General features: G+C 40.1%; 1 protein-coding gene across 1 annotated transcript in view; it reads right to left on the bottom strand.

Annotated features, from left to right (window-relative positions):
• The window catches only part of PGM5 (phosphoglucomutase 5), a 221,670-nt gene extending 194,465 nt beyond the window's left edge, over positions 1-27,205 (bottom strand). Inside the window, exons 1-2 of the mRNA XM_069086900.1 lie at positions 26,559-27,205; positions 1,044-1,206 (exon numbers count right to left, since the gene is read on the bottom strand). Of these exons, the coding sequence (XP_068943001.1) occupies positions 1,044-1,206; positions 26,559-26,819 (424 nt within the window). The 5' untranslated portion in view covers positions 26,820-27,205. The remainder of the gene's footprint in view (positions 1-1,043; positions 1,207-26,558) is intronic.
• Positions 27,206-27,555: the final 350 nt, after the last annotated feature.

Below are 27,555 nucleotides of genomic sequence, written 5' to 3'. Positions count from 1 at the left end.
AAAAAAAAAGAACATCACCATCTTCCTAGTGACCCAGGCTCAAAACCTCACAGTCATCTTTGATCCCTCCCCCAATTTCTAAGTATACTTAAGACTATCCTGTATCTTCTTTTTTGAAGAAGACATCTCACAAATGTCCTATCTTTTTCATTGCCTTTATCATCTCCCTAGTTCAGGTCACTTTTAAGGTTTTCAGAGTGCTTTTAATGATCTAACACATTTATTAAATCATATATACATATATATGTATATATAAAGAGGGAGGGAAAAGTGATCCTGAACAAGTCATTGAATTAGTCTCTGATTTCCTTATTTGTAAAATGAAGGTTTTGAACTGGATAAAAATTGCTTAACCTGGGGTCCATAAATTTTTTAGAAATATTCTGATAATTGTATTTCAATATACTTATCTTCCTTTGTAATCCTATGTGTTTTATTTTATACGTTTAATAACATTATTCTGGAAAGTCCATAGGCTTCACCAGACTGCCAAAGGTGTCTATGATAGAAAAAAAGTAAAGGACTGCTGTACTAGGTGACCTCCAAAATCCCTTCCAACTCTAAAATTATTTGAATCTTTAATTCTATTTAGAATCCCTCCCGCTGGTATTTTTGATCTGTGTTTTCTTTTATACCATAACTAATATGGAAATATGTCTTACGTGACTATACATGTATAACCTATATCAAATTGCTTGCTTTCTCAATGGGGGGAGAGAAAAGAGGGAGGAAGAAAATTGGAAACTCAAAAAAATTTTTAAATGAATTTTAAAAGTTGTTTTATAAATTTTTTTCAAAATAATGTTAAAATAAATAATTTTTAAAAATTAAAAAGAAACTTAAAAAAAATCTTTCCCATTACAATGTGAGTTTTTTGAGGACGAGGATCACGTTTTAACCTTTCTTTATATCCCCTACTACTTAACATAGTACCATAAATGCGTGTTGACCAGCTATTGGGGGGAAAGAGGTAAGTGGGTATGTCAACCCATTTCCCAGTATTTCAGATATATAAATGTTCCATTTATTTTAAGTGTACTTACCTCCATTAGAAACATTAAACTTGACTCCAAACTCTCCCCCTGGTCCTCCAGGGCAATGACTGGCAGTAAGAATGATTCCACCAGCTGCTTTGATCTTCCTGATAATACATGAAACAGCAGGGGTGGACAAGATGCCATTCTGGCCGATGATCAGCCGACCAATCTAAACCAAACAAAGAAAAATCAACCAAGTTGAATGAGTCTGAAAGTAATTAAACCAATTCAGTAGTAACCAAAAATCTTTGGGCATAGGACTGTTTGGGTGAAGGCCTGCTGGGGCTGAGTCAGGAACCCAAAAATTCAAGGGAAAGAGTACCAAATCTGGAATCAGAGGACAAATTCCACCTTTAATGCTTGTTTTCAGTTGAACTTGAACAAGATACTTACCCTTCCTGAGGTCCCTTTCTTCATTGGTAAAATGAAAGATTTAGGACATGAAAGAATATTCTAAATAACAAATAACAAGGGGAATGTAATCCAAATGACTGACTTTTCATTTCATGTTAAGAAAATTGACAAAGATTGGGAATAGTCAAACATTAGGCTATAGTGTGAGCTACAGAAAGAGAGGCTCCCTAATACACTATTGGTGTAGCTGTAAATTGGTCCATCCATTCTGTAAAGCAATTTAGAATCAAACTAAGAAAGTGACTTAAGTGTCCATATGTTTTTTCTTCGCCTCGGAGATGCTGTTGCTAGGTAATTATTATACTCTCCCCAGTGAGGCCAAAGATAGGAAGAAAGGTACCATATATACCAAAATATTCACTTTTTGTGGTGGCAAAGAATGAGGGGGAGAAAGGTAGATTTCAATCAATTGGTGAATGTACACAAATTGTGGTACATGTATGTAATAGAATATATTGTACTATAAGAAGCAAAGAATATGAAGAATTCAGAGAAGTTTGGGAAGATCTATGTGAACTGATGATGAGTGAAATTAACAGAACCAGGAAAACAATGTGCATGCACAATAACTATAACAATGGATATGAAAAGGAAAACAATAAACCCTGAACACTCTATAATTATACCAAGGCTAGTCCTGGAGAAGAACTTAGAGAATGCATCTCCCTACAGAGGTAAAAGACTATGGGTATAGAATAACCTTTATTATCAGATTCAGCGAATGAATTGTTTGACTTTACCGAGTTATTTTTTCCCTCTTTTTTTTTTGGGGGGGGGAGGGTGCGGGGTTATAAGTGATAGTGAAGAAAGAAAAATATATTAGAAAATGAAGGCAATTTTAAAACAAAAGACATCAATAAAAATGTTAATGAAGTGGTTAGAATAGATGGCCTCTAAGATCCCTCCAAGTAGATCCTTTGATCTTGGACATCAGCCATCTTCTTTTCTCTCATTCTGTCACTTCACCCTCTGAATCCATAGACTTAATCCATTCAACTATGGAACCCTATTTCTGGGCCCTGGATGTTAAATCCTTCACATAGTCCACTATATCTATCTAGCTCCATCCATGTTTCACTTAAATCAGCAGTCTCTAGGAACTATTTTCTTTTTCCAATCCCCTCCCAACTTTCTAGTTCTAAAACCATAATCATATAAATTCTGTTGTAAGATATAGTACTTTATGGTAAGATGTGTCCATAAGAATTATCTAAATGTACATACACACATTGTGAGTGGAATAGATAGAAATGACCTTGCCTATTTTTATAGAGAGGAAGAAAGCCAAGGAAGTGGAGGGGGGGAAGGAATCAGGTCCCAGATTCTGGACACTATTTTCTGTTATCTCAGAGGGATATTAAGCTAGAATTATATTTATCTGCCCCCCCTCAAACATCTATGACTGGGGTACAAGTCTTAGTTTAGAAGGAAAATCTGGTCCATTTTAAGGGGGAATCTACGTAGCCCTTAGTTTATTCTTGACATTTTAACTCCAAATGCTAATTACACAAAAAGACAATTACAAATAGCTACTATTGAGTAAATTCAAGCAAAACAGAAATTAGAAGAGCTATATAGACTCTAGAATATACTAGAAAATGCACAAGAGTGAATTAGCTCTTTAGCTGGGAGGGAGGTGAAATCTCACTTCAAATCAAAAGAGAAAAAACACTCTCATCCAAGGGAGGTCCATTCTAGCAGTCTCTAGAATTTCAAGCCAATGCTGAGACATGATGGGTCCTGCTTTCCATGCACGTTTGCTATTTTCAAGACTTTATCCTTTACCTTCTCAGAGTGCCCTCTGGAGAAGCTCTGGAACCAACTCAGTAAATCCCTTATACAAATATGCTGCATTTTGCTCAGCCTTCTTTCCATTAATAAATAATCATGTCTCTCTGTGTATACATGGCAGCTCCCCAGGTTTGGCTGGAAGCCAGGTTACACTTCCATTGTTCCTAGAAAAGATAGGTCAATCTACTTCTCTAGGGCTCCCCTCATCCCATCAATTTTCCAAACTAAAACACTCTTCTCTGACCACCATTCCCCTACATAATGTTGTCTACCCTTATTTGTATATAAATAAGCTCCTTGAGGGCAAAGGATTATTTTTATTTTTTTAAAGTTGGTTTGGTATCCCTAGCACCTTAGCACAGTGCTTAGACCATAGTAATCATTTAATTTTTTTTCATTCATTCATCCTGATTCTAATTTACTGTCCTCTATGTCCTATATTGATTCAGTTAAATCTGCCTTATTTATTTTCAGTGACTAAATATCTTTGCTCTCAATGGTTAAATACCTAGAACCTTTAAGGACTCAAAATTGTATTGACCCTCATTTGAGCATGCAATTATGTGAACTTAAAAATCAATCAATCAGCCAATAAGAATTTACTAGGCACCTCAAGGTCCAGGTACGACACTAGGTGCTAGAGATACAAAGACAAAAGTGGAACAGTCCTTGCCCTCGAAGAGCTTATTTTTCTATAATGGGGGAAAACAACATGCACATATATAGGTACATGCAAAGCATACTGTAGCAGATTCAAGGTTACCATGAGGGAAACACATTAACAGCAGAGGAGACCAGAAAAAAATCTGATGCAGAATATAAGAGTTGAGCTAAGTCTTGAAGGAAAGCAGAGATTCAAAGAAGCAAAAGTAATGAAGACATACAATCATGAGGGACAGCCAATGTAAAAGGTATAGAGACAGGAGATATTGATTGTTGTTTGTGAAGAATTGAGTGTTTTGTGTGAAGAACCAGAAAGCCAGTATGCAAAGGCCATAGAGAAAAGAAAGTAATGTGTAATAAGACTTGAAAGGCTGACTTCGTGGGACAGCTAGGTGGCACAGCAGATAGAGCACCCGCCCTGGAGTTAGGGGGACCTGAATTCAAATTTGGCCTCAGACACTTACTAGCTATGTGACCCTGGGCAAGTCACTTAACACCAATTACCTCAAAAAAAAAAAAGAAAGATAAGCTTCACCCCAGAAATCATTACCACGTGACATTGCTGTACCCCTTGAATTAGAGCTGTAGATACCATGCTCTGGAGGGGTTATTAACACTTAGCTTTAGAACCACTACTGGGGACTTACTTTCCTGACAAGTGACTGTGTGAGCACAAACTGGCATAGCCTACTATATCTAGCACACCCAAGCCTTCTGACCATGTTTCACTTTGGCCATCTTCCTGCTATACTACTCCATGTGCCATACTCCCCACTGCTTTCCACCCTTTGTTCTGGGAATACAAATCAAATCTCTACTAGCATGCCTCCTAAAAAGGCATATCAATCACTTGCCTTATAACTCCATTCATCATCTCTGTGACTTCCCAAGTCAAAACACTCTACCCTAGTTACCATTCCCCTATATATGTTGTCTTCCCCTATTAGGATGTAAGTTCCTGGAAGGAGTTTGCCTCTATGTTACATTTACATTTCCAGGCTAAGCAGTATTCGAGGCACATAATAAGCACTTAAATGAGTTTTCATTCATTGATAGGGTCAGAATGTGAAGAGCTTTAAATGCTCAACAAGTTTATATTTGCTCCAGAGGTAATAGAAAGCCATTGAAGTTTAGTGAGTAGTGGAGAGTGTCATAGTCAGACCTGCACTTCAGAAAAATCACTTTGGTGGTTAGATGGAGTTAGACTGGGGTGGGTAAACATTTGAGGTAGAGAAACCATTTAGGAAGCAATGAAATAGTCCAGGCAAGGCCATGAACCAGGGTAATGGCTATGTGAGTGAAGAGAAGAGGCTGTATGAGAGGCATATGGGAGCGTTAGAAGCCATGAGATTTGGCAATTACCATCATGCCCCTAGACACTCCTCCTTTCATTCCCTTTCCTCTCCCTCACCAATGACCAGATTTCTAATATAGCACCATCATTTGCAGCCAAAGGCTTTTAATACATATTTAAACGATTCCTGGAAGAACAACTACTCTAGAATGAGGAATTCTGGACCGGATTTCTGCTGCTGAATATCAGAGGCAAACAGTGACATGTGGTGATACTGTCCAGTCATCCTAAACAATGATCCCAAGAGCACCATGGGTGTGGCAAGCATATTTCTATAACTGCAAAACAGAAATCTGGCAAAGATAAGAAAACAATCCTGTATCATAGCTCATGACTTGACATGTTTTGCTTTAAAGCAAAGATCAGCAGTCTCTGGTCCCTTGGCCAGACCTAACCAGATGACCCATGGCATCCAGTGGCCTTTTTCCCTGCCCTCACCCCAGAACTATTAAGTCTTTACTGAGGTAGAAAATGGAGTAAGCTGAATGATGTAAGACCAGGAGGAGAAGGTCTTGCACTTAGATGCCGGCATCAGGCTACTTGACCCAACGTGCACTATACAGGAGGCTAGCCCTTTGAAGAAAAAGGATTGGGGCGGCCAGGTAGCACAGCGAGTAAGAGCACCAGCTCCAGTGTTGAGAAGACCTGGAGATCGAATCCCGGGCTCAGACACTTAGCACCCACCCAGAAACACCTGGCTGTGTAACCTTGAGCAAGTTACTTAACCCCAATTGCTTAGGGGCGGCCAGGTGACTCAGTGAGTAAGAGCACTGGCTCCAGTGTCGGGATGACCTGGATCAAATCTGGGCTCAGATACTCAGCACCACACCCAGAAATAACTGGCCGTGTAACCTTGAGCAAGTTACTTAACCCTGATTGCTTAAAAAAAAAAAAAAAAGAAGAAGAAAAAGGATTGTTAACCCCTGTTTTCATGAAGCTATAGTAACATACTGGCCCAGTTCTGAAACATTCTGTGCCAATTTCAGGACTTCTACTGAGAGGAATGTATGGAGTGGAGAGGGGGTGAAGTGGATAGAGTACTGGATCTGGAGTCAGGAGGGCTTGCGTTCAAATACAGCCTCAGACACTTACTAGCTATGTGACCCAGAGTAAGTCCCTTAACCCTGTTTGCCTCAATTCCTTCATCTGTAGAATGAACTGGAGAAGGAAAACTCCAGTACCTTTGCCAAGAAGACCTCAAATGTAGTCACAAAGGGTTGGACATGACTGAAAGATAACCTCAGTAGAATTCATCAGTCTTCCCATCTCTGTGCCTTTACACTGGCTCTCCCCCAGGCCTGGAATGCTCTCCCTCCTTAACCCAACCTCACAGAGTAGCTCTCTCCCCATAAGATGCAGTCAGGTGCCATTTTCTACATGAAGTCTTTCCTCATACCCTCAACCTTTCATGCCCTCCTCTCAAACTACTGTGTCTGTGTATGTGTGGACACATATATGTGTGTATATATGTGTGTGTATGTATGTATGTGTGTATGTATATATATTTGAATTCATTCTATATATATTTATTCTGCATATACTTATGGATGCACTTATTGTCTATCCCATTAGAATAAAGCTGCTTGAGAGTAGAGATTATTTAGTTCTTTATAGTTGTATCTCCAGTGGCTAGCACTGTGCCTGATGCACGATGTTGTTGTTCAGTCATGTCCAACTCTTTATGACTCAATGGACCATCATGCCAATGACATCCATGGTGTTTTCTTGCCAAAGATACCAGAGCGATTTGCCATTTCCTTCTCCAGGGGATTAAGGCAGAGGTTAAGTGATTTGTCCAGGGTCATACACTTAGTAAGTATCTGAGGCTAAATTTGAACTCTGGCCTTCCTGACTCCAGGCCCAGCACTCTTTCCAGTGAGCTACATAGCTGCTCTTTCTCATGCATAATAGCTGCTTAATAAATATTCATTGGTTAACTGAAGAAAAGATTAGAAGGTATATTATAACCTTTAATTACAAAAATAAAAATTGCCCTAAGGGATCAATATTTTTGTTCACTTGTGAATACATATTTTCTTTCCAATCAAATAGAGGAAAAGGGGGAAACTGTACACATAAAGCAAGATGTTGGAGGGACTACTGGATTAGCAATTAGGAGGTATGTGCTACCTGGTCTCTGCTGTGACACTTGGCAACTGTGGGACGCTGAGCCAGTCATAACATCACTGGGCCTGATTGTCCTCATCTGCTAAAAGAGGAGATTGAACTAGACTGTCTCTAATGTCTGTGTCACTTCTTATAACTGATGACTTTGGAATCAATATCAATATTCCCTCACATCACATCATATCAATGTCCTGAAGAAATTCATAAACCATACACTAGAGAATCAGGGGAATTTGGGAAGTAGGCTAGGGGATGCCTCCTCCCACTCTCTCCACCATGGTTGTGGCTAGTAATATCCTAGGGTGATTTACATAACTCCACCCAGTTGCCTTAGTGAGATTCCTTGAGATCTGAGACATAGAGGAAGCTAAGGTGGTTTTGTGAGTTCTTGAAAAAGAACATAGAACAATGGAAAGATTATTGAATCTGGAATTAGAGGGTGTGGATACAAATCCCACTTCTGATGCTAACTAGCTGTGTGCCCTTAGACAGATAACTTAATTTCCTGGTGCCTCAGTTTCTCCATCTGTAAAATGGAGGGAGGGATGACCTAGAGAGCCTCTGAGGTCCTTTCCAGATCTAGATCTATGTTGATATGCTCTTATGATCCAGGTGTCTGGCAATCAGAAAGGACTTGTCTAGCATTGATTTGGCCTTTACATAACTTTGCTTTTTAAAAATTTTGTGAGCTACATGTTAGCATAAGGAGTTGGTGTCAGTATACAAGAAGGCATTAAGTAGTCACTTCCCCAGGTTTTCTGCATTTGGGCTATGGGCCAGTAGTAAGAAATCCTCCAAAATGAACCAGATCCATTTGGGCTCTGTTACAGGTATTCCCGGTCTACTCTGTGACTAGGCTAAAATTAATTTTGTTCTCTTCTTCTTTATTTTTTTCAATTATTTTCTCACTGTATAGAGAAGTAAGGATTAGGGTTTTGAGCGATCCACATTTATTCCTTTCTGACTTATACCTCCTAGAGAAGACATGTCTGTTTCCCTTAAAAGTTAGTGTTCTACTCCTAGAACAGCTTCATATTCATTTATCTTTTTATATGTTGTGTCTCCCAAGAGAATGGAAGCTTCTTGAAGGTAGGGATTGGTTATTTTTTTGTTTGTTTTTGCACTCCTTCCCTCTTGTGACTAGCATGGTGTCAAGCATATTTTGGATATTTACTAAATGCTTGTTGAATTGTTAATGAAAGATCCATGAGCACAAATATATCAACAAGCTTAGAATGATAAAACAGGTCATCTTGCCACCTCCCCCATGATATAGGCAGTCTGCACTTAACACATTACAGAAAAGCGAGGTTCTAGTGAATTTCTTAAACACGTCCCCAGAAAAATCTGTCTGTCTCTGTCCCTCTCTGTCTCTCTGTCTTGTCTCTCTGTCTCTGCCTCTATCTCTGTCTGTCTCTCTGTCTGTCTCTCTCTGTCTCTCTCAATTTGGTCTTAGAAACTTAGTAGCTGTGTGAATCTGGTCAAGTCATTTAACTTCTTTCTGTCACAGTTTCCCCATTTGTAAAATTGGGATAATAATAGCATCTACTTCAGAGGGCTGCCATGAGAATCAAATTATGTATGTGTAAAGCACTTCGCAAAACCTTAAAGCACCACATATATACTGGCTATCAGCATTAGCATCAGCGTCATTGGCATCGTCATTACTATGATTAACAAACTTTCCATTAGGAAGATCTGCTTTAGGGTTAGATAAAAATATAAACACACAATCCCAGTATTTAAAAACAATGTCTCTCTTGGACAGTGTTTATTTTCACTGTTATGTGGGTGGTATTAATTTCAACTATCGGTTTTTATAAGTTGTCTATCTCTCAGTCTCTCTTTCTGTGTGTGTTTGTGTGTATGGCTGTGTGTGCACGTATAGGCCTGCATTTCCCTCTCTGTTTCTGCCTGTCTGTGTTTATCTTTATCTCTGTGTGTCTGTATTTTTCTGTCTCTTTCTCTCTCTGTCTCTCTTACTGTCTCTGACTGTCTCTGCCTCTCTGTTTCTCAGTCTGTTTCATTGTCTCTGTTTCTCTCTGTGTCTCACTGTTTCTTTATCTGTCATTCTGTGTTTCACTCTCTCTCTCTATGTAAATGTCTCTCTCTCTCTGTGTCTCTCCCTCAAAAAGAGATCACCCACCTAAATGAACCAAACTTTCCCCAAGCTGTTTAGAAAGCAGTCGTCCATTTGCTCTTTTCTGCCAAATGTGCTGCTTCTACACACACACACACACACACACACACACACACACACACACACACACACACACACACCCCACTTCAACTTATACCACAGATACCAAGGAAATACCTCTGGGAATCAAAGATTTACAACTCAGCAAGATCTGCAACAATTCACTGTTATTTATGATGGCAGAGTGGTGCCTTGTGTATTATATTCCCCATCAGCATCTGTCACTTTGCCTTCAAGAGCTCCTATCAGAAAAAGACCATGACTCTCACCCAAACATTCAGCAGGGCTGCGGCAGCAGTTACCCTGACAAAGGTCCTGCCAGAATCCTTGTAAGCACTGGGAGCTCAGGCAGCTGGACATTTTTAGACATTTCAGCAGCTTAGTGTGGAGTCACTTAGCTTGTCCTGGGCCCATTCCTCCCAGTAATCTCTCACATGTTTCAGTCAATTAGTCTTGGAAATCCTCATGAAACAAGAAATTAAGACCTAGACATGATGGGGGCAGCAGAGGTGGGGGGGAGGGGGTTCTGCATTTGCTGCAGCTGGACATTAAGACGGCTTGAGGTGGAAAGTCATGACTGTGACTGAGAATTGATAACTACAGATCAGATTTTAAAGCCATAAAGGAAATGATACAATCAAGGCCTTAGCAAGGTGACATGATTTGCAGATACCCCCCTCAGGAGAAGCCTCTGAATCAAGTTAAAACCTCATTTAAGAACAAAGTAAAGGCCCACCCACTAGACGATGGTTGAACAAGTTGTACACACAAAAATAATGGGAAATCACTATGCTGTAACAACCAATACAAGGAAATAGAGAAGACGTTGAGACAACTTGTATGAAAGGATGTAGGGTCAAATGAACAGAATCTATAAAATGAGAGAGTCCAACTCAACCTCTAAGGTCCCTTCCAGCATGAAGTCTCTGATCCTATGATTCCACGACCTAGGAAAACAATATATGCAATGATTTCAGCAATGTAAACAAAAACATCCAAACCACTAAAGGTGAATACTACAAAGTTATAAAGACCAAACCTTGCCCTAGAGAAGACACATGAGAAAATACCTCCTTTCCGGTTTCTTTGTAGAGGTGGGGGACTTTGACTGTGGAGCACTACATAAACTGTATGATTTGTTCAATGTGATATTTGTTCTGCTGAATTTTTTTCCAATTCATTGTTACAAATGTTTGCTCTGTGGAAGGGAGAGAGGATACAGCAGGAAATGTAAGGGTTATAAAAACAAAAGATATCAATCAAAATTTATTTTAAAAATAAAATAAGAAGCAGCTCATATCATCCCCTCAAAAAAAAAAAACATACTGGTTATCACTGGGAGAAGGGAAGAATGAAGATGACCTTGACTTAATGCAGCAACAGCCACCCACAATTTGACCTTGTGTCAGTAGCCCTGGGGAATGCCAAAAGCCAAGAGGAAGCCTTATGAAAACAGCTATGATTTCCAAATCACTAATGAACTCATAATAATAAAACTACCTAGATAAAAAGTTATATATCCTTCTTCCTCTATTTTATTTTCTCTGAGAAAAGTGCTTTGAAAGCAGCCTTTTTTTCTTTACAAATATTTTAATTTTTTCCATCTACATGTAAAAATAAACTTTAACATATTTTAAAATTGTGAGTTCCAAAATTTCTCCCTCCTCTCTTCCTTCACTGAGACTAGTAATTTGTTATAGGCTATCACATAAAACATTTTCATATTAGCCATGTTATGAAAAAAAAAAGACAAAAAACTCACAAAAAGTAAAGTGAAAATAGTATGCTTTGATCTCCATTCAGACTCCATCAGTTCTTTTTCTGGAGGTGGATAGCATTTTTTATCATAAGTCCTTCAGAATTATCTTTGGATCATCATATTGTTGAGAATAACAGTCATTCACGGTTGATCATTATACAATGTTGCTGTTGTGTACAATGTTCTTCTGGTTCTATTTGCTTCACTTTGCATCAGTTCATGTAAGTTAAAGCAGTCATTTTAAGGAAAGTAGATGCCACAGGTTTCCAAGGAGCAGAAAGAACAATGGAAAAGACATATAGGGACATAGGAATCAAAACAAAAAACCATTCTAAGAGCAAAAATAGTTGACATTCATATAGTGCTTTTAAGATTACCTATATTAGGGGAGGCCAGGTAGCACAGCAAGTAAGAGCATCAGCCCCAGTGTTGGGATGACCCAGGGATTGAATCTGGGCTCAGACACTTAGCACCCATCCAGAAACACCTGGCCATATAACCTTGAGCAAGTTACTTAACCCCAATTGCTTAAAAAAAAAGATTACCTATATTATCTCATTTATTCTTCCCAACAAACCTCTGAGATGGGTACCCTCATTAGGGATAGGGATTATACCTATGGTTTCAGTCGAATAGGAAATTCCCAGGTGAAGAAATCCCCTCATTGGACTTTCAGCATCTCATTTTAAGGAGAGATGACTTGCTTAATGTCACATTCCCAGAATTTCAACCCACAACTCTGAGACCAGCTCTCTTATCCACTACACCATGCTTCCTAGTCTAGATGGACTATCATTATCACTTGCAATTTACAGATGAGGAAAGTAAGACCAAGAGAAGTTAAGAGACTTGCCCAGGGTCATGGAGCTGGTATGTGAAGTAAGATATGAACCTAGAGTTCCCTTCCACATAGAGTGCTAGGGCTGGAGTCAGAAAGATTCATCTTCCTGAGTTCAAAACCTAGCCTTAGACACTTACTAGCTGTGTGACCCTGGGCAAGTCACTTACCCTGTTTGTCTCAGTTTCTTCATCATCAAATGAGCTAGAGAAGGAAATGACAAACCACTCAAGTATCTTTGCCAAGAAAACTTCAAATGCACTCACAAAGAGTCAGGCACTACTGAAAACAATTGAAAAACAAATCCTACCTATCACCATGCCAATATGAATGGATAATGGTGTATATACTTAGATATACAAACATACCTGAAGCAGAAGCATGCATATACACTGTCCATATGTATATTTGTACACATAGGGTATGTGCATGTGTATGTGCATATATATGCATACTCCCAATGAACACAGAGCTAAAAGAGAACATAGATTACCCACATATGGTTAAGGTAAATAGGACTAGATGCATGATTTTATTAACATAGAGAGCTCCCAGATGAGGAAATTCCCTATACTAGCACAAGTCTGCATTTTTCAATTTATAGAGTTGCTTAGACTCTAGGGACTGAGAGGTTAAGTGAACTGCAAGCATCACACAGCCATTATATGTTAGTATGTGGGATTTGAACCCAAGTCCTCTTGATTCAGAGTCCAGCTCTCTATCCATTGGGTCACACAGTGCCTCTTTCACCTCCATCTACCATCAGTAATATTCCAAAGCCTCACTGTGGCATACAAGCAACCAAATTCTCAAAGGTTATGCTGCCCCAGTACAAAGTTAGAAAAACTTCAGGTAAAGGCCTGGTGACTGACTCTATGAACCAACTTTACTAAGTTCAAGGTCCAAGTGGCTTTTCATCTGAGTTGGCCACCAAATGACGAACTTTATTTTGGACAGATCAACTCATGAATACCATGTACTAAGGTTTAGAGAAATTGTGATCTGTGCAAAAGTAGTGCCCAATATAATTAAATATTCTACAAAGAAGTCTACTTATGGAGATCTGGAAAGGACCTTAGTGGTTATCTAATTAAAACCCCTCACTTTATACATGAGAAAACTTAGGTCAAATGACTTATACAAGATCACACAGATAGTAAATTCCAGAGAGAAGGTTTGAACTAGGTCTTAAACTTCCAGTAATCTTGTATGGCTTCTAGTCATGGAATACCTCAACCAATCAGTCAATAAACAAGCATTTATTAAGAACCTGCAATTTAAAAAAAAATCTAGACCCAGTGCTCTTTTCAATGTACTATACTGTCTTGATACTTTCTGCGTCTCTCTCTCTCTCTCTCTCTCTCTCTCTCTCTCTCTCTCTCTCTCTCTCTCTCTCTCTCTCTCTCCATAGATAGGAATATAGATATGTATATACAGAGAGAAACACATACACATACACATACCCCTATTATATTTCTAAAAATACATGCACACTTGTTATAATGGTAGTTTTGCAGTCAGTGACCTCAACTTCCAAAACTGACACCACTGAAGTGAATGAATATGGTAGCCTCTAATATAGAAACCAAGAGAGACAAAATCAAATAAAAGGGCATTAAAAGTACTCTTTGGCTAAGCAGGTAAGTGGCATGCAGTATGGGCCACATGTCTGACAATACTCTCAGTATGGCTGAACTAGATTAAAATTTAATTGGGGAATATTTAACAAATAAATAAAAATGTAATAGAACATAGATACTGTTAATTTGTGATTTTCTAAGTCAATGTGAAGCAGGAGGGATCCTTCTGCATGGTTTAGGGGTCCCGTGCCTATTTGAACTTGACCTTGTGGTAATGGAGAACAAGCAGGTCTCAGGAAGAGGAAGACAGGGTTCAAGTCCTATCTCTGATACATACACTAGGCAAATGATTTAATCTCTCCATGCCCCAGAGAATACTATAAGACTCAGCTGCATAATAACTGATGATCTGATAGCTTTCTTATTTGGAGTCCACAAACATTTATTAAGCACCTACTATGTACCAGGCACCAGATCCAGGTCAAACAAAACAAAACAAAATAAACCATAGTACCCACTTGTCAACTGGTGACACTATATAATTGCCCAGTACAAGTACCTCAGCCTCCATTCTCCTGTCTAAAAAGTGGTTGGCAACAAAAGTTACCCACTCCTGTCAGTCTTTTCTTCTTTCCATTCTAACCACACTGACACAACAAATCCCCAAATAATAATAGCAACGCTGCAAATGTCACCAAACAATAACGGCACTTGGTCATTCTGCTATTGACCTGACCGATGAAGAGCCAGGTTCTAAAGTAGAAACTGAGTGTTAAAATTACCAGCATACATAATGTGACTCTTTAATTTTGCTTGAAATCCTCTCATAGCCCATTCCAATTTCTTTTGGGTGGGGACTACTTCTTAAGTCTCACAGCCCCTAGCCGATTACTGGAGCTCCTACCATGCTCGGAAAGAACAAGTGTTTTAGAGAAAATTCTTGGGGCAAGTTTAATTCATCATATCTTGGATGTAGGCATCTGACTTTCAATAAACATAATTAAGTTTCATTACAAAATCTAATAAAGCAGCATTTTTTTAAATGCCATCTGGGTCTCTGGATACAGCTAAACAAAGCTTAAAATAACCCATCCCAGCAGCTGGGAGGCCCCAGCTGTTCTCCAAACCTCTCCTCCCCTTCAACTTCTCCATAAAAAGAGTGAATGAGGAGTATAGGTTAAAAGAGCCAAGAATGGACTAACCCAGAAAGAAGACAAATGGGCCCCAAAGATTACTAATACAAAATCCTCAAAGACAAGCCTACCCACGAAATCACTGAGATGGCCATACTATCTATCACATATCCTACTGATAGTGCCACAATTTAAAGAGACATAAGGTGAAGGGAAAGTTTAATTTTGTTGAAAGTTTTTTGATACTTTCTTTCCCTGACTATGACTGTAAGTAATGTTGCCATTTATTCTGCAGTAGATAATTAGGAGAGGGAAACCAGGACAAATAATACCTAGCCTCTCCCTTCTATAATTAAGGATCTATGAATAAATGGGTTTGAATTCTTCTTCAATGGATTAGCTGTGTGACCTTGGGCAAATCTAGGTGGCAGATGAAATGTTGGGCTTCCTGAATTCAAATCCCTACCTCAGACACTTACTTGCTCTATGACCCCGGGCAAAACATTTAACTCTTCTTAATCTTAGTTCCCTCATCTGTAAAATGGGGATAATATCAGCTAACTCACAAGATCCTTGTGAGGACAAAATGATAAAATGTATGCAAAGTACATTGTAAATTTTCAAGTCATATAAATCCTAGCAATGAAGTCACTTAATCTCTCTGAGTCTCTCAGTGTCTTCATTTGTAAAATTTGTAAAATCATCTCCAGCTCTAAATTCATGATCTTATAATCCTATGCCCAGGTGAGATCCAGGAAAGGGATGTCAAGTGACAGAAGCACCTTTTATAGTCTTCCTCTCTTCTTCATCTACTCCATTCACTGAAGGACTGACACAACCAGCATTCACCTCCATTTGACATGTCCCTTGTCATTTGGACCAGACCATGAGTCCATCATTCTCATAACAGGATCCCATCAAAAACAGTAAGATGCAAAGTTTTTTTAAATACGTGAGCTTCTCTCTAGTCTAATAGGCCCAACTAATCAGGTACAATCCCTACAACCAGAAGGCAACATTTCCAAAGCCTCTAACCTCCTCATATCACCGGCAGGTGAGGAGCAAAGCATAGGGTTGGGAAGGCAAACAGAATAATAAATGCAGGGGCAGCCAGGTGCCTCAGGGAGTAAGAGCACCGGTTTCAGTGTCGGGATGACCTGGAGATAAAATCTGGGCTCAGATACTCAGCACCACACCCAGAAATAACTGGCCATGTAACCTTGAGCAAATTACTTAATCTGGATTGCTTAAAAAAAAAAAGGATAATAAATGCAGATCAGATCCAGATGAAGAAAATAAGGCCCAGAGTAACTAAAGAATTTGTTCAAGTCCATATAATTCAGAAGTGGCAAAGCTGCAATTTGAACTCAGGTCGTCTAACTCAAAATCTATTGTTCTTTGTACTTTGATGCCTCAACAGTCGAGTCAATGATCATAGAAAAACATGGAAAGGCTTGTATGAAATAAGGAAGAGAGAAATGAGCAGAACCAAGAGAACATTGTATACAGTAACAGCAATATTGTTTTAAGAAATAGTTTGAGAGAATAAGTAATTTTGACTATTGTAAATACCCAAATTAATTATAAAGGACATATGAAGAAAGAGAAAGTCCAGAGAAAGAACTGATGAATAGAAGCATGTATAGAATAGCTTTACATATATGCCTATTTATATATATACACATAAATACATATATTTGTGTATAATGGTAGCCATCTTTGGGGTAGGACAGGGGAGAGGGGAGAAAAAAGAAGGAAAAGGAATTTACATGATAACTTGATTATATATTTAAAAGGAATAGCAAGTTGTACATAAGAGATTTGCAGTTTCATGTCTAGTCAGTCATCTTTTCTATCAATACTATGTTATGGAATTGCTTGTTTTATTCCATAAATTAAGAACAAAAAAACCCATTTAAGAGGCTGCTATATACCAGGCACTCTGTTAAGCACTGGGGATACCAAGAAAGGCGAAAATTGCCTTTAAGGAGCTCACAATCTAATGGGGGAGATGACATGCACACAACTCTGAACAAACAAGGTATTTGTAGGATAAATTGGAAATAATCTCAGAGGGAAGGTACCAGCATTATGGAGGAGCAGGAAAGGCTTATTTCAGAAGCTGGGATTTTAGCTGGGACTTGAAGGAATCTGGGGAAGTCAGGAGATGGAAAAGAGGAGGGAGAGAATGCTAAGCATGGAAGACAGTTAGTGAAAATTCCCAGAATCTGGAGAGAGAGCATCGTTTGCAAGGAATAGCAAAGAGGCCAGAGTCAGCACAAAACTCTACATTCATTTTCATGGCCTTCAAGAAAGCTGTCCAAAAAGGTTTTTTCTCATATACACAATCAACTTTTATCTATCTGGAAATTAGCCAGTTACTCCTCCCAGCTGGGTCGCAGGTTACCTATAGGAGGGTTGAGTCAGAAGGGCATAATTGTTTTTTTAGTGCTATGTGCATAGTGAAATATATTCTGTGGTTGTATTTGGTAGTCTAGCTGTGTTCCATCTATTTGGTTTTGTCACAGAACAGTTTGACTCCTTTAAGGAGTTGTAAAACACCATCATAATATCATTCACTCAAGGAGAAGTTTAGAAAAAATTAGGAGCAGCTGGGGACAGAAAGGGTAATATCACATGTCTCTAGCTTAAAAGAAGTTCAGAAAAGAGAGATAGAGAAAGAGAAAAAGGAAGTGTTCATGCATAGGCTGATCTGTTTGGAAAATAAGACAAATCAAGTTGAAAAACCTAGGTGAGTCATAGTAAGGGCTGAAGTAGCATTGAGCACTTAAATCCTAGCTACATAGATGAGGAGATGCTTTAAATAAAAAACTGATCAGAAAAAAAGTGGGAAAGAGAGCCTGGGGCGAAATTGTAGGTCAGAGTGAGATAAACAAAGGAAATGTTTGGAAACTGAATTTTATTACAGCTAAGTAATACAGTGTACCTTTTGTACTTATAAGTCTTTTTTTTTTTTTAACTATATACAGCTTGTGCTTAAAAGTTAATCTAGCTGATTTGGTAATGCAAAAGATTTATACTTTGGATGATGTAAGGTGTTTGGCACATAGTAAGTCCTATATAAATGGTAGTTGTTATTATTACTATTACTTAAGACTACTTAAGATAAGACTTTAATAACTCTAAGAAGCCCTAATTTCATAAAGAAAAAATTAGAACCTAAATGTACAAGAATGGTGAATTAAACATATAAAAGTCAACCCTTGATTGCAAACAGATGAAGGAAAATGGGATCATAAAATTATAGTTAGAAATGACCTTAGAGTGTGACTAAGCAAGTCATTTAACCTCTTGGTGCCCCCGGGTAACTCTCTAAAACCAAAACTCATAGTTGAAGTGTTGATCTGCACCAATGAATCTGAATCAATCTGCATCATACCAGAAATTCCCTTTAAAGATAAAATAACATATAACCCCTTCCCCCCAAAAAGTCCTTAGGGGGGAGGGGTTATATGTTATTTCATATAATATATTTATATATATATTTTTTTTCATATAATATATTTATTTTCATTTCATATAATATATTTATATATAATAAATATTATTTAATTTTATCATTTAACGCAATTATCTCATAGAACCACTGAATCTCAGAGTGGATAAGGACATTTAAAGTTCAAGTTGGACTCATACATGATCGAGAAATCCTCTTTAGCACTTCTGTGGCAAACAATCATCCAGTCTTCATTTAAGGATGACAATGATGATGATGATGATGATGATGATTGATGATGAGCAGCAGCTAGTTGGCAAGGTAGGTAGAGAGATGGACCTGGGGTTAGGAAGACTTATCTTTGGGAGTTCAAATCTAGTCTCAGACCCTTTACTAGCTGTGTGACTCTGGGCTTAAGTCACTTTACCCTGTTTGCCTTAATTTCCTCATCTATAAAAATGAGCTAGATAAGGAAATGGCAAACCACTCCAGTATCTTTGCCAAGAAAACTTCAAATGGGGTCATGAAGAATCAAACACAACTGAAATAACTGAACAACAAATTCCTAGAGACCATTTGTTAGAGGCTGAAGGGGACCAGGAGGTGGAGAGAGGGATTTCTTCACCTCATGAAGCTTTTGTTAAGAACAGTGATTTCTGGGTGTCATTCATGCAATTTTGCAGTTGGGAAGCACTGCAGAGATCATCTAGTCAACTCCCATTTCTAATGCAGATATGCCTTCCACTCTCACCCTGCTAGTTTGTCATCCAGCCTTTGTTAAAACACCTTGGGTCCCATAGAACTCACTATTTCAAAGCCAAGTCGTTTCATTTCTGGAAACTTCTCGTGGCTAGAAAGTGTTTCCTTATACTGAACCCAAATTGACCTCTCTGAAATTTCCACTCATTGATTCCCAGTTCTTCCCTCTGGAGTTAAACAGAGTAAATCTAATCCCTCTTTCATACAACACCCCTTTACCTGCATAAAGATACCTATCATGTTCCCCACAAATATTTTTTTCTTTAGGCTACATATCTTTAATTCTTTCAACTCTTACTCATATGACAGATAAAAAAGCTGCAGACCAAAACTGGCAAAATAACTTACTCAAGATTATAAAGTTAAGTGGCAAAGCAAGAATTTGAAGCCAGGTCTGCTGACTCTAAATCCAGAGCTATTTGATATTAATTTTCTTTCTTCCTTTCTTTTTAAAAAAAATTTTTAAAGCACTAGGGTTAAGTGACTTGCCCAAGGTCACACAGCAGCGACCACATTTGAACTCAGGTCCGCCACAGTGCTTGAGCACTGCATCTCCTACCTGCCCAACATTAACTTTCTGTGCAGAAAATATAGAATCCAGAATTACAAAGATAGTATAGGAAATAAAAAAACAGTCTTGGAATCAGGAAGACAAGGATCAACTTGACTTTTAAATTGGATGTGTGGCCATCGATAGATAGCTTAACCTCTCAGTACCCCCCAAGCAGATAAATTCCCAAAGATTAGCTATTCTCTAATGGTGGAAGAAATTAAACAATACTTGCTTAATTGCCCGATGTTAGATTTTCATTGGATGTGAAAAAAATTTTTTTTTTAAACCATAGGGACAGCTAGGTGGTGCAGTGAATAGACCACTGGCCCTGGAGTCAGGAGGACCTGAGTTCAACTCCAACCTCAGATACTTGACACACTTACTAGCTGTGTGACCTTGGGCAAATCACTTAGCTCCAATTGCCTTGTCTTCCCCCTTCAAAAAAAAAAAAAAAACAACCACATACTCACTTTTCTAGTTCAAGCAATCAATCAAGACCGAAACATTTAAAATGCTTTAAGGCTTGCAAAGTGCTTTCCAAATCTTAACTCATTTTATCCTCATAAACATCCCTGAAAAGTAGATACTATTTTGTTGTTTTTCTTTCCAGTCATGTCTGACACTTCATGACCCCTTTTGGGGTTTTCTTGGCAAAATACTGGAGTGGTTTGCCATTTCCTTCTCCAGCTCTGAGGAAACTGAGGCAAACAGGGTAAAGTGATTTGCCCAGGGTCCCACAGCTAGTAAGTGTCTGAGGCTGGATTTGAACTCAGAAAGATGAATCTTCCTGACTTCAGGCCTGGTGCTATCTAACTATCACCTAGCTGCCCTATTTTACAGGTGAGGAAACTGAGGCATAGAGAGGTTAAGTGACTTGCTTAGGATCATGTAGCCAGTAAGTGTCTGAGGTTGGATTTGAACTCAGCACTTCCTAACTCCAAGTCCATCATATTATCTGCTATGCCACCTATCCATTCCAAACATATCCTGTTTAAATATTTAAAGTACGTTAGTTAAGCCTTCATTATATAAGGGCTATCTTAAAGATAAATGGCCCTTACTAGAGGTTGGGCAGTATGGTAGGAAGAATACAGAATCTGAAGTCCTGGGTTCAGATCCCTGCCTTTGAACTTATGCTAGCTGTACCACCTCAACATTAACTTAATCTCCCATAGGACTCCATTTCCTCACCTATGAAATTATGACAATAATGCCCACACTGCCTGCCTCACTGCAGGAGGACCTGAGTTCAAATGTGACCTCACAAAGTTAAGAATATATTTATAACCACAAATTCCCAAAGTGGGCTGTCATCATCATTACTACCCTAAAGCTCTCTTCTTGAGCCTCATCTGTGTCAGAGGACCCACAGAAAGGAAACCATGAATCCTTTAGTTTTGGAGGTATCATTAGTACCTTTGCTCAATTTTGCTTCAGCTATTGGTCTTCTGACCTTTCTGCATATCATTACTCGCTCCAGGAGAAGATGAGCAGGGAAATAAAAGATAAAACTCAAACCAACAAAGTTTGGGACTGATGGAGGAGGAGGAGGAGGAAAAGGAGAAGAAGGAGAAGAAGGAGGAAGAGGAAGCTTAGTAGGGATGGAAGCAATAACTTTAGGATTAAATGAAACTTGCAAAGTTTAATTAAACATACTATGTCCCTGACTTCCTACTACTAACAAAATCTTGCTGTATCAAAAAAAAATTACCATTTTTATTATCCTTTACATATTTACCAAACCTTCCATCAAGAAAAATAAATTCTGGGGCAGCTATGTATAGCAGCTGATAGAGCACTGGCCCTGGAGTCAGGAGGACCTGAATTCAAATGTGACCTCAGACAATTACTAGCTGTCTTACTGAGCAAGTCACTAAGCCCCAATTATCTACCAAAAAAAAAAAGGTTCTCACACTTTTAAAACATTTCTTCAAACTTTAAATGGAAGTTGAATCCTTCTGTTACAAGACAGCCCATTAAATATTTAAAGAGAAGTATTCTGGAGCAGATAGGTGGCACACTGAATAGAACACCGGCCCTGGAGTCAGGAGGACCTGAGTTCAAATCCAGCCTCAGACACTTAACACTTACTAGCCATGTGACCTTGGGCAAGTCACTTAACCTCAATTGCCCTGCCCTTCCCCCTCCAAAAAGCCAAAAAATAAAAATGTAAATTTAAAAAAGATAAGTATTCTGTCATTAGTCATCTCTTTTTCAGGCTGAATATCTTCAGTTCCTTTGATCTTTCTCCCATGGTGTGGACTCAGTGCCTTTCACCATCTTGATCATCCTCCTTGAGATATTGTCTGGCTTCTCAATGTCCAGCAGCATTCAGAACTAGACACGATACTGCGGATGCACCATGGGGCTATCACTTCCTTTAGAAGTCTAGAATTTATTTCTCTCTTAAAGGAGTTGGCCATATTAGTACTTTTGGCTGTTCTATAACACTGTTGACTCATCTTCAGTTTGTAATCTCCTATAACTCCCAACTCATTTTTCAAATGAACTGCTATCTAACTATGTAAAATAGGATTTTGTTGTTGCTGTTTTGGGGTTTTTGGGTGGTTCTTTAGCCAAGTGTGGAACTTTAGAGTTGTCCCTGTTGAATATCACTTGTTGGATTTGGCCCAACTTTCTAAACTGTGGTAATGTTTTTGAGATCCTGATTCTAGTAATTGAAGTATCAGCTTTCCTTCCTACCACCTAGTTAAGTAGATGAAACTCTTCAAAGAGTGCTCCCTATGCCTTTATCCAAGTCATTTATAGCAAATGGTATATAGCATTAGGCCAAGGATAGTTTTCTAGGCTCACTAGAGTCCTCCTTCCGAGTTGACATTGAATCATTAATGAGTACTCTTTGAATCTGAATGGTCATCCTGTACCCACCTAATTGTCTAACCCACACCTGTCTGTTTTGTCCACTAGAGTATCGTGAGAGACATTATCAAATGCTTTGCTGATATTCTGGTAATAGACAAAAGAAGAATGAAGTTAACTCACATGACATGCTTTTGATGGTGTCATTGTGTCCTTGCTGTGATCACTCTTTCCCCTTCCAGAGTCACTAACCATCTCTTTGACAACACATTCTAGATTTTTAACCAGAACTGAAGTCACGTTTACTGCACTAGAATCTGTAGACTCTACCATCTTTCCTTCTTTAAAAATCCAAGTGTTTGGGGTGGTTAGGTGGTGCAGTGAAGAGAGCACCAGCCCTGGAGTCAGGAGGATCTGAGTTCAAATCTGAACTCAGACACGTAACCACAAAAACTAGCCATGTGACCTTGGGCAAGTCACTTAACCCCAATTGCCCTGCATTCCCCCCTCCAAAAAAAATCTAAATGTTTGCTTTTTTTCCAATCATGCAGAGCTTCACCTACTTAGCAAGGCACTGTGGAAACAGCACTGGCTCTGGACCTAGATGACCCGAGTTCTAAGAGCAATTAGGTGGTATAGCTTAGTGGAATAGAACACCAGACCTGGTGTCAGGAAAACCTGAGTTCAAATTCAGCCTCAGATACTTACTAGCTGTGTGACCCTAGGCAAGTCACTTAATCTTTGTTTGCTTCAGTTCCTTCACTGTAGAATAAGGATAATAATAGTACCTATTTCCCTACTTGGCTGTTCTATCACATTGTTGACTCATCCAGAGTTATTGTGAGGATCTAATGAGAATAACTGTAAAGTACTTAGCAAAGCACCTGGTGCTTAGTGAGTGCTATGTAAATGTTAACTATGATTAATCCCACCTGGAATTTCTGCTGCCTTTGTCATCTTGGCAGAAAGGTGGCCCAATGGCTAGAGCACTGTACTTGGCATCAGGGCAACTCATATTCCTGAGTTTAAATCCCAAACCCCAAATGGAGTCATGAAGTCTGAGGAAGGTAGGTGAGGGAAGAATTAAAGATGACTGATATTTCAAGGCAAGAAGACTTGGAGGATAACTGTTCCTTCAACAACAGAAAGGGCAAATTTAGAAGAGACACAATTGTGCAATTCTTCAGTTGGAGGCGCTGGGAAGACATTTAGGAGGTGGATATGTTCAGCAAGCGGTTGGAAATAAAAATCTAGAGCTCTGGGAAAAGATTAAAACCAGGACTCTAGATTTGGAGTCTTTCAAAAGTTTTTTCTTTTTCTTTTCTTTCTTTTTTTCTTTTTCTCTCTTTTTCTTCTTCTCCTCCTTTTTCTTCTTCTCCTTTTTCTTCTTCTCCTTTTTCTTCTTCTTCTCCTTCTCCTTTTTCTTCTTTTTTTTCTCCTTTTTCTTCTTCTTCTTCTTTTTTGCTTGTGGCATATTATCCTTTGTTATGGAGAATAGTAGGACATTGAATGTTCAAGCTAGAAACACAAGAGAAGGATCAAGAGACATATACAATGGGTTTCTCTTCCATAAGAGCGACTGCTTTTCTGAGTTCTTTGCAAGTTCATGGTGTGGCGGGTTTTGAGGCTGATGCATGAATGTAGCAAGCAAGTTCTGTTTCTTTTGCAAATACCATACCAATCTATGTGCTGAGCAAATAAAAATGATACTAAACAAAATTCATACATTTACTTTTATATGAAACAATATACCAAGTTTTTCATGGCATGTCTCTGGAAACTTGCAGCACATCCTTAGGATTAGGGAGCCTAAACTTCTAATAGAAGCTCAGGGGCCCTTACAAGAAAGGAAACTAGGACATTTCACATGCAAATCAACCAAGAGCGACTTCAGAAATATCTCTGGGTGCAATCAGCAGCAAGCAGGCTCTTGCTCTCATTCCCTTGAAAAATTGGCCCAAGAAGAAGTATGAGAGTCGTACATCTCCCAAAGCTAGTTATCCTCAATCATTCCACAGGGAATGGTTTTGTCAGACCAGAGTAAAAGCTCATTTATCAGCTCCCCTCCAACTCCCAGCTTGAAGCTAACTTTCATCAATCCCAAGTGAGGAGACAGAAAGACAGGTAAGTAGTGTTGCCTGCTGTGTTCACCTCTCACAATTGTCCCTTAATTTTCTCCAATCTCTCTGGTTATTCATCAAAAACTTCCCAACTCCCTAAAACATTGAGTAGAAGGCTTATGAAGGGTAAGCATGAAGCACACACTGTCAGAAAGTTAGTTGTTGTTTTTTTTTAATCAGCAGTGAGAAAATGAGAGGGGGAAGGAAGAAGAAAGAAAGAAAATAGGATTCACTACCAGGTTTTGCTTCCCTTTTAAAGAGGGTCATTCTTGCTCATGAAGAAGTAAAGCAATTTCTCATAGAGTTTTATTAGGATAGGTCTGGCTTTACCAACAACTCCTAAATAGTCATAGAACAATTCCATCTAAAAATAAAGATTTAGGTACTGGGGTCCCTAGAGCTTTATCTAGGATGATCTTTACATGATATACCAGGATGCTCATAGGTTGGGGGGGGGGGGCAGGGAAGAGAATGTGAACTGAAGGGATAATAAAAAAAAAAGTAAGGATGGGGCAATTGTAGCCATGTGGGGAAGGAAAAATAGGAAAAAATGAAGGCCTACAGGTCTGGAGAGGAACCTTGATACTGAAGTGAAAGAAAATAACCAGGAAAACTCCAAGGGGGGTGGGAAGCGAACTCAGGAATTTGTTCAATCAGTCAGTCAATAAACATTTATTAAATGACTCCTATGTGCCAGGCGCTGTGCTAAGTGCTGGAGAGACATAAAGGTAAAGAATACTCCCTGCCCTCAAGCAGTTCACAAGGCAAGAAATTAAATAGCAAGAGAAAGTCCATGACAAAAAAGACTCAGGATCACTTTTTTTAGACTTATAACCTAAAATCATTGTGCATTTCTCTTCTCAGGCCACTTACAGGGATGTTCTATATGTCAGCAATGGTTAGCTTATAGCATGATACCTCAGTCATCCACACTGCCCCCATCCCACCCTGAACAAATGAATGGTCAAAGGAAGCCTGTCGGTTTAACAGTCACTGTTACCTTAGGGCAGATAAGTATTAACTGTGTTTTCAGCCGCCAAATAGGCTAGAGACATCTCTGAGGCAGAAACGGCAGGAGGGAAAGGGAGCTGTAAAACGTTGCATTAGGATGGGTGCCATAGACATGGAATCGTCTAGTCCAGTTCCTTCATTTTACAAATAAGCAGATGAGGAAACTGATGGTCAGTTACTTACTGAGAGATTAGAACTGAGTTTAGCTGAGATTAGAACTAGTTCTCCTGCCTGGGAGGCCAGGGCTTTTCCCTTACGAGGCTGGGAAAAGTGCAAGGAAAAGTAGATCCGTGCAACCAAAATAAAAAGTAACTGCGGGGGGAGAGGGGGGAGGCGGCTAGGTGGCGCAGAGAATAGAGCACTGGCCCTGGAGTCAGTCGTGTCTGAGTTCAAATCCAACCTCAGACACTTACTAGCCGTGTGACCTTGGGCAAGTCACTTAACCCCAATAGCCCTGCCTTCCCCCCTACAAAAAGCAAAAAAAAAAAAAAAAGTAACTGGGAGGAAGGGAGACTGGACAGCATCTTATGGGGGGAGGGGACTTTGCTGTAAATCAAAGAAAGTAATGAGAGGTCGAGTTAAACTGAGGATGCTTAGATGGGGGCAGAGTAAGGCACAGTACACTAGAAAAAATAGATTTAGGTAACATACCCTAAGCGAAACCTTACTACGAAGCGAAACCTTAGTAAGATAGAATGAGGAAAGAGTGCATGACAGGGATTATAAAGACAGGATAGGAGAGGGCTCCAGAGGGAATCAAAACCAGGGCAAAACGTGGACGGCAGTGAAGATGAATGAATGAAGGGTAAAGGAGGGAGGGGGTGAGTAGCGATAGAGAGAAGGCGCTGTATCGGGATACCTGGAGACGCGGGGTTGGGGAAGCTGAGGCAGGACGCGGCTAAGGGTGTGAAGGAGGAGGCTGTCCACCGCCCCCACACTTACCCCGTTAGCTGCGGCCATCTGGACCACAATCTCAGTGGCAGCCTTGCTGAAGTACCTGCCGTCACTGCCCACCACCATGGTGCAGCCCTGGCGGTCTCGGAGGTCGATGGACGACAGGACGCTCTGCACGAAGTTGGGAAGGTAGTTGCGCTGGCTCTCGAAGAGGCCGGTGGGTCGGCGCAGCCCCCCGCCCCCGGTCGGCTTCTGGTCCTCGTAGGGCGCGGTTTGCACCGTCAGCACCGGTATGGGGCTCCCCTCCATTGCTGCCTAGACCTGTTCCCTGCTGGCCCGGGCCGTGAGAGCTGGACCGAAACCTCTGGGCCACTGGCCCCGGTTATCCCTGTAACCTGGCGGGAGCTCCGACTCTTCCCTGCCGCCGCCCACACTTCTGTCCCTTCCCCAGCTGGGTCTCCCCTCACGTACAGCGGGGTGTCCAGATGTTCCCACCCCCCGCCCCCTGCTCCCGCCTTCTCGCTGCTCCTGCCCCGCAGCCTTCCAGGAAAGTGTCCCCCTGCCCCCTAAGGCAGCCGAACTTCCTCTCCGGCCCGCCTGCCCACCCTGGACCTGCTTTCTTCCCGGCAGGGAGAAGCAGCTGTACTCCCCTCCCGACACACCACCACCCTCCTCCCCCTTCCTCCCGGGACGCCTTCTAGGCCGGGTCCGCCCTTTACAACCCTCCCCCTGGGGCTCTCCTCTCCAAACTCCTCCTTAAAACCTCGGCAGGGGGTGGGGTGGGGGTGGCGGGAGGGAGAGAGCCGCGTGAGAATTTCAGGAGAATCCCCTCCCCACCTCCGGCAGTCCCTGCCCTCCCACTTGTTCGTTCCCTTCTCCCAGTCTCCCCGGGAGTGCACCGTTGCACGCACGGGTTTGTCTTTTGAACAAGGGCAGGGAGGGGTTTGAGAGGGGGCTGAAACCTTTTGCCATCAGCTAGCAGCCTGGGCCAAAAATAACCCTGGAAAGAGGAGCTGAGAATTGTTATCCCCTGCCAGGACTGAAA

Source organism: Petaurus breviceps, unplaced genomic scaffold (genome assembly GCF_028583685.1).
Source record: "Petaurus breviceps papuanus isolate PSGF00001 unplaced genomic scaffold, PetGlider_PUasm1.0 118, whole genome shotgun sequence".
Classification (NCBI taxonomy): domain Eukaryota; kingdom Metazoa; phylum Chordata; class Mammalia; order Diprotodontia; family Petauridae; genus Petaurus; species Petaurus breviceps.
The sequence above is the reverse complement of the archived record's forward strand: the minus strand, read 5'-3'. Positions and strand labels throughout refer to the sequence as shown.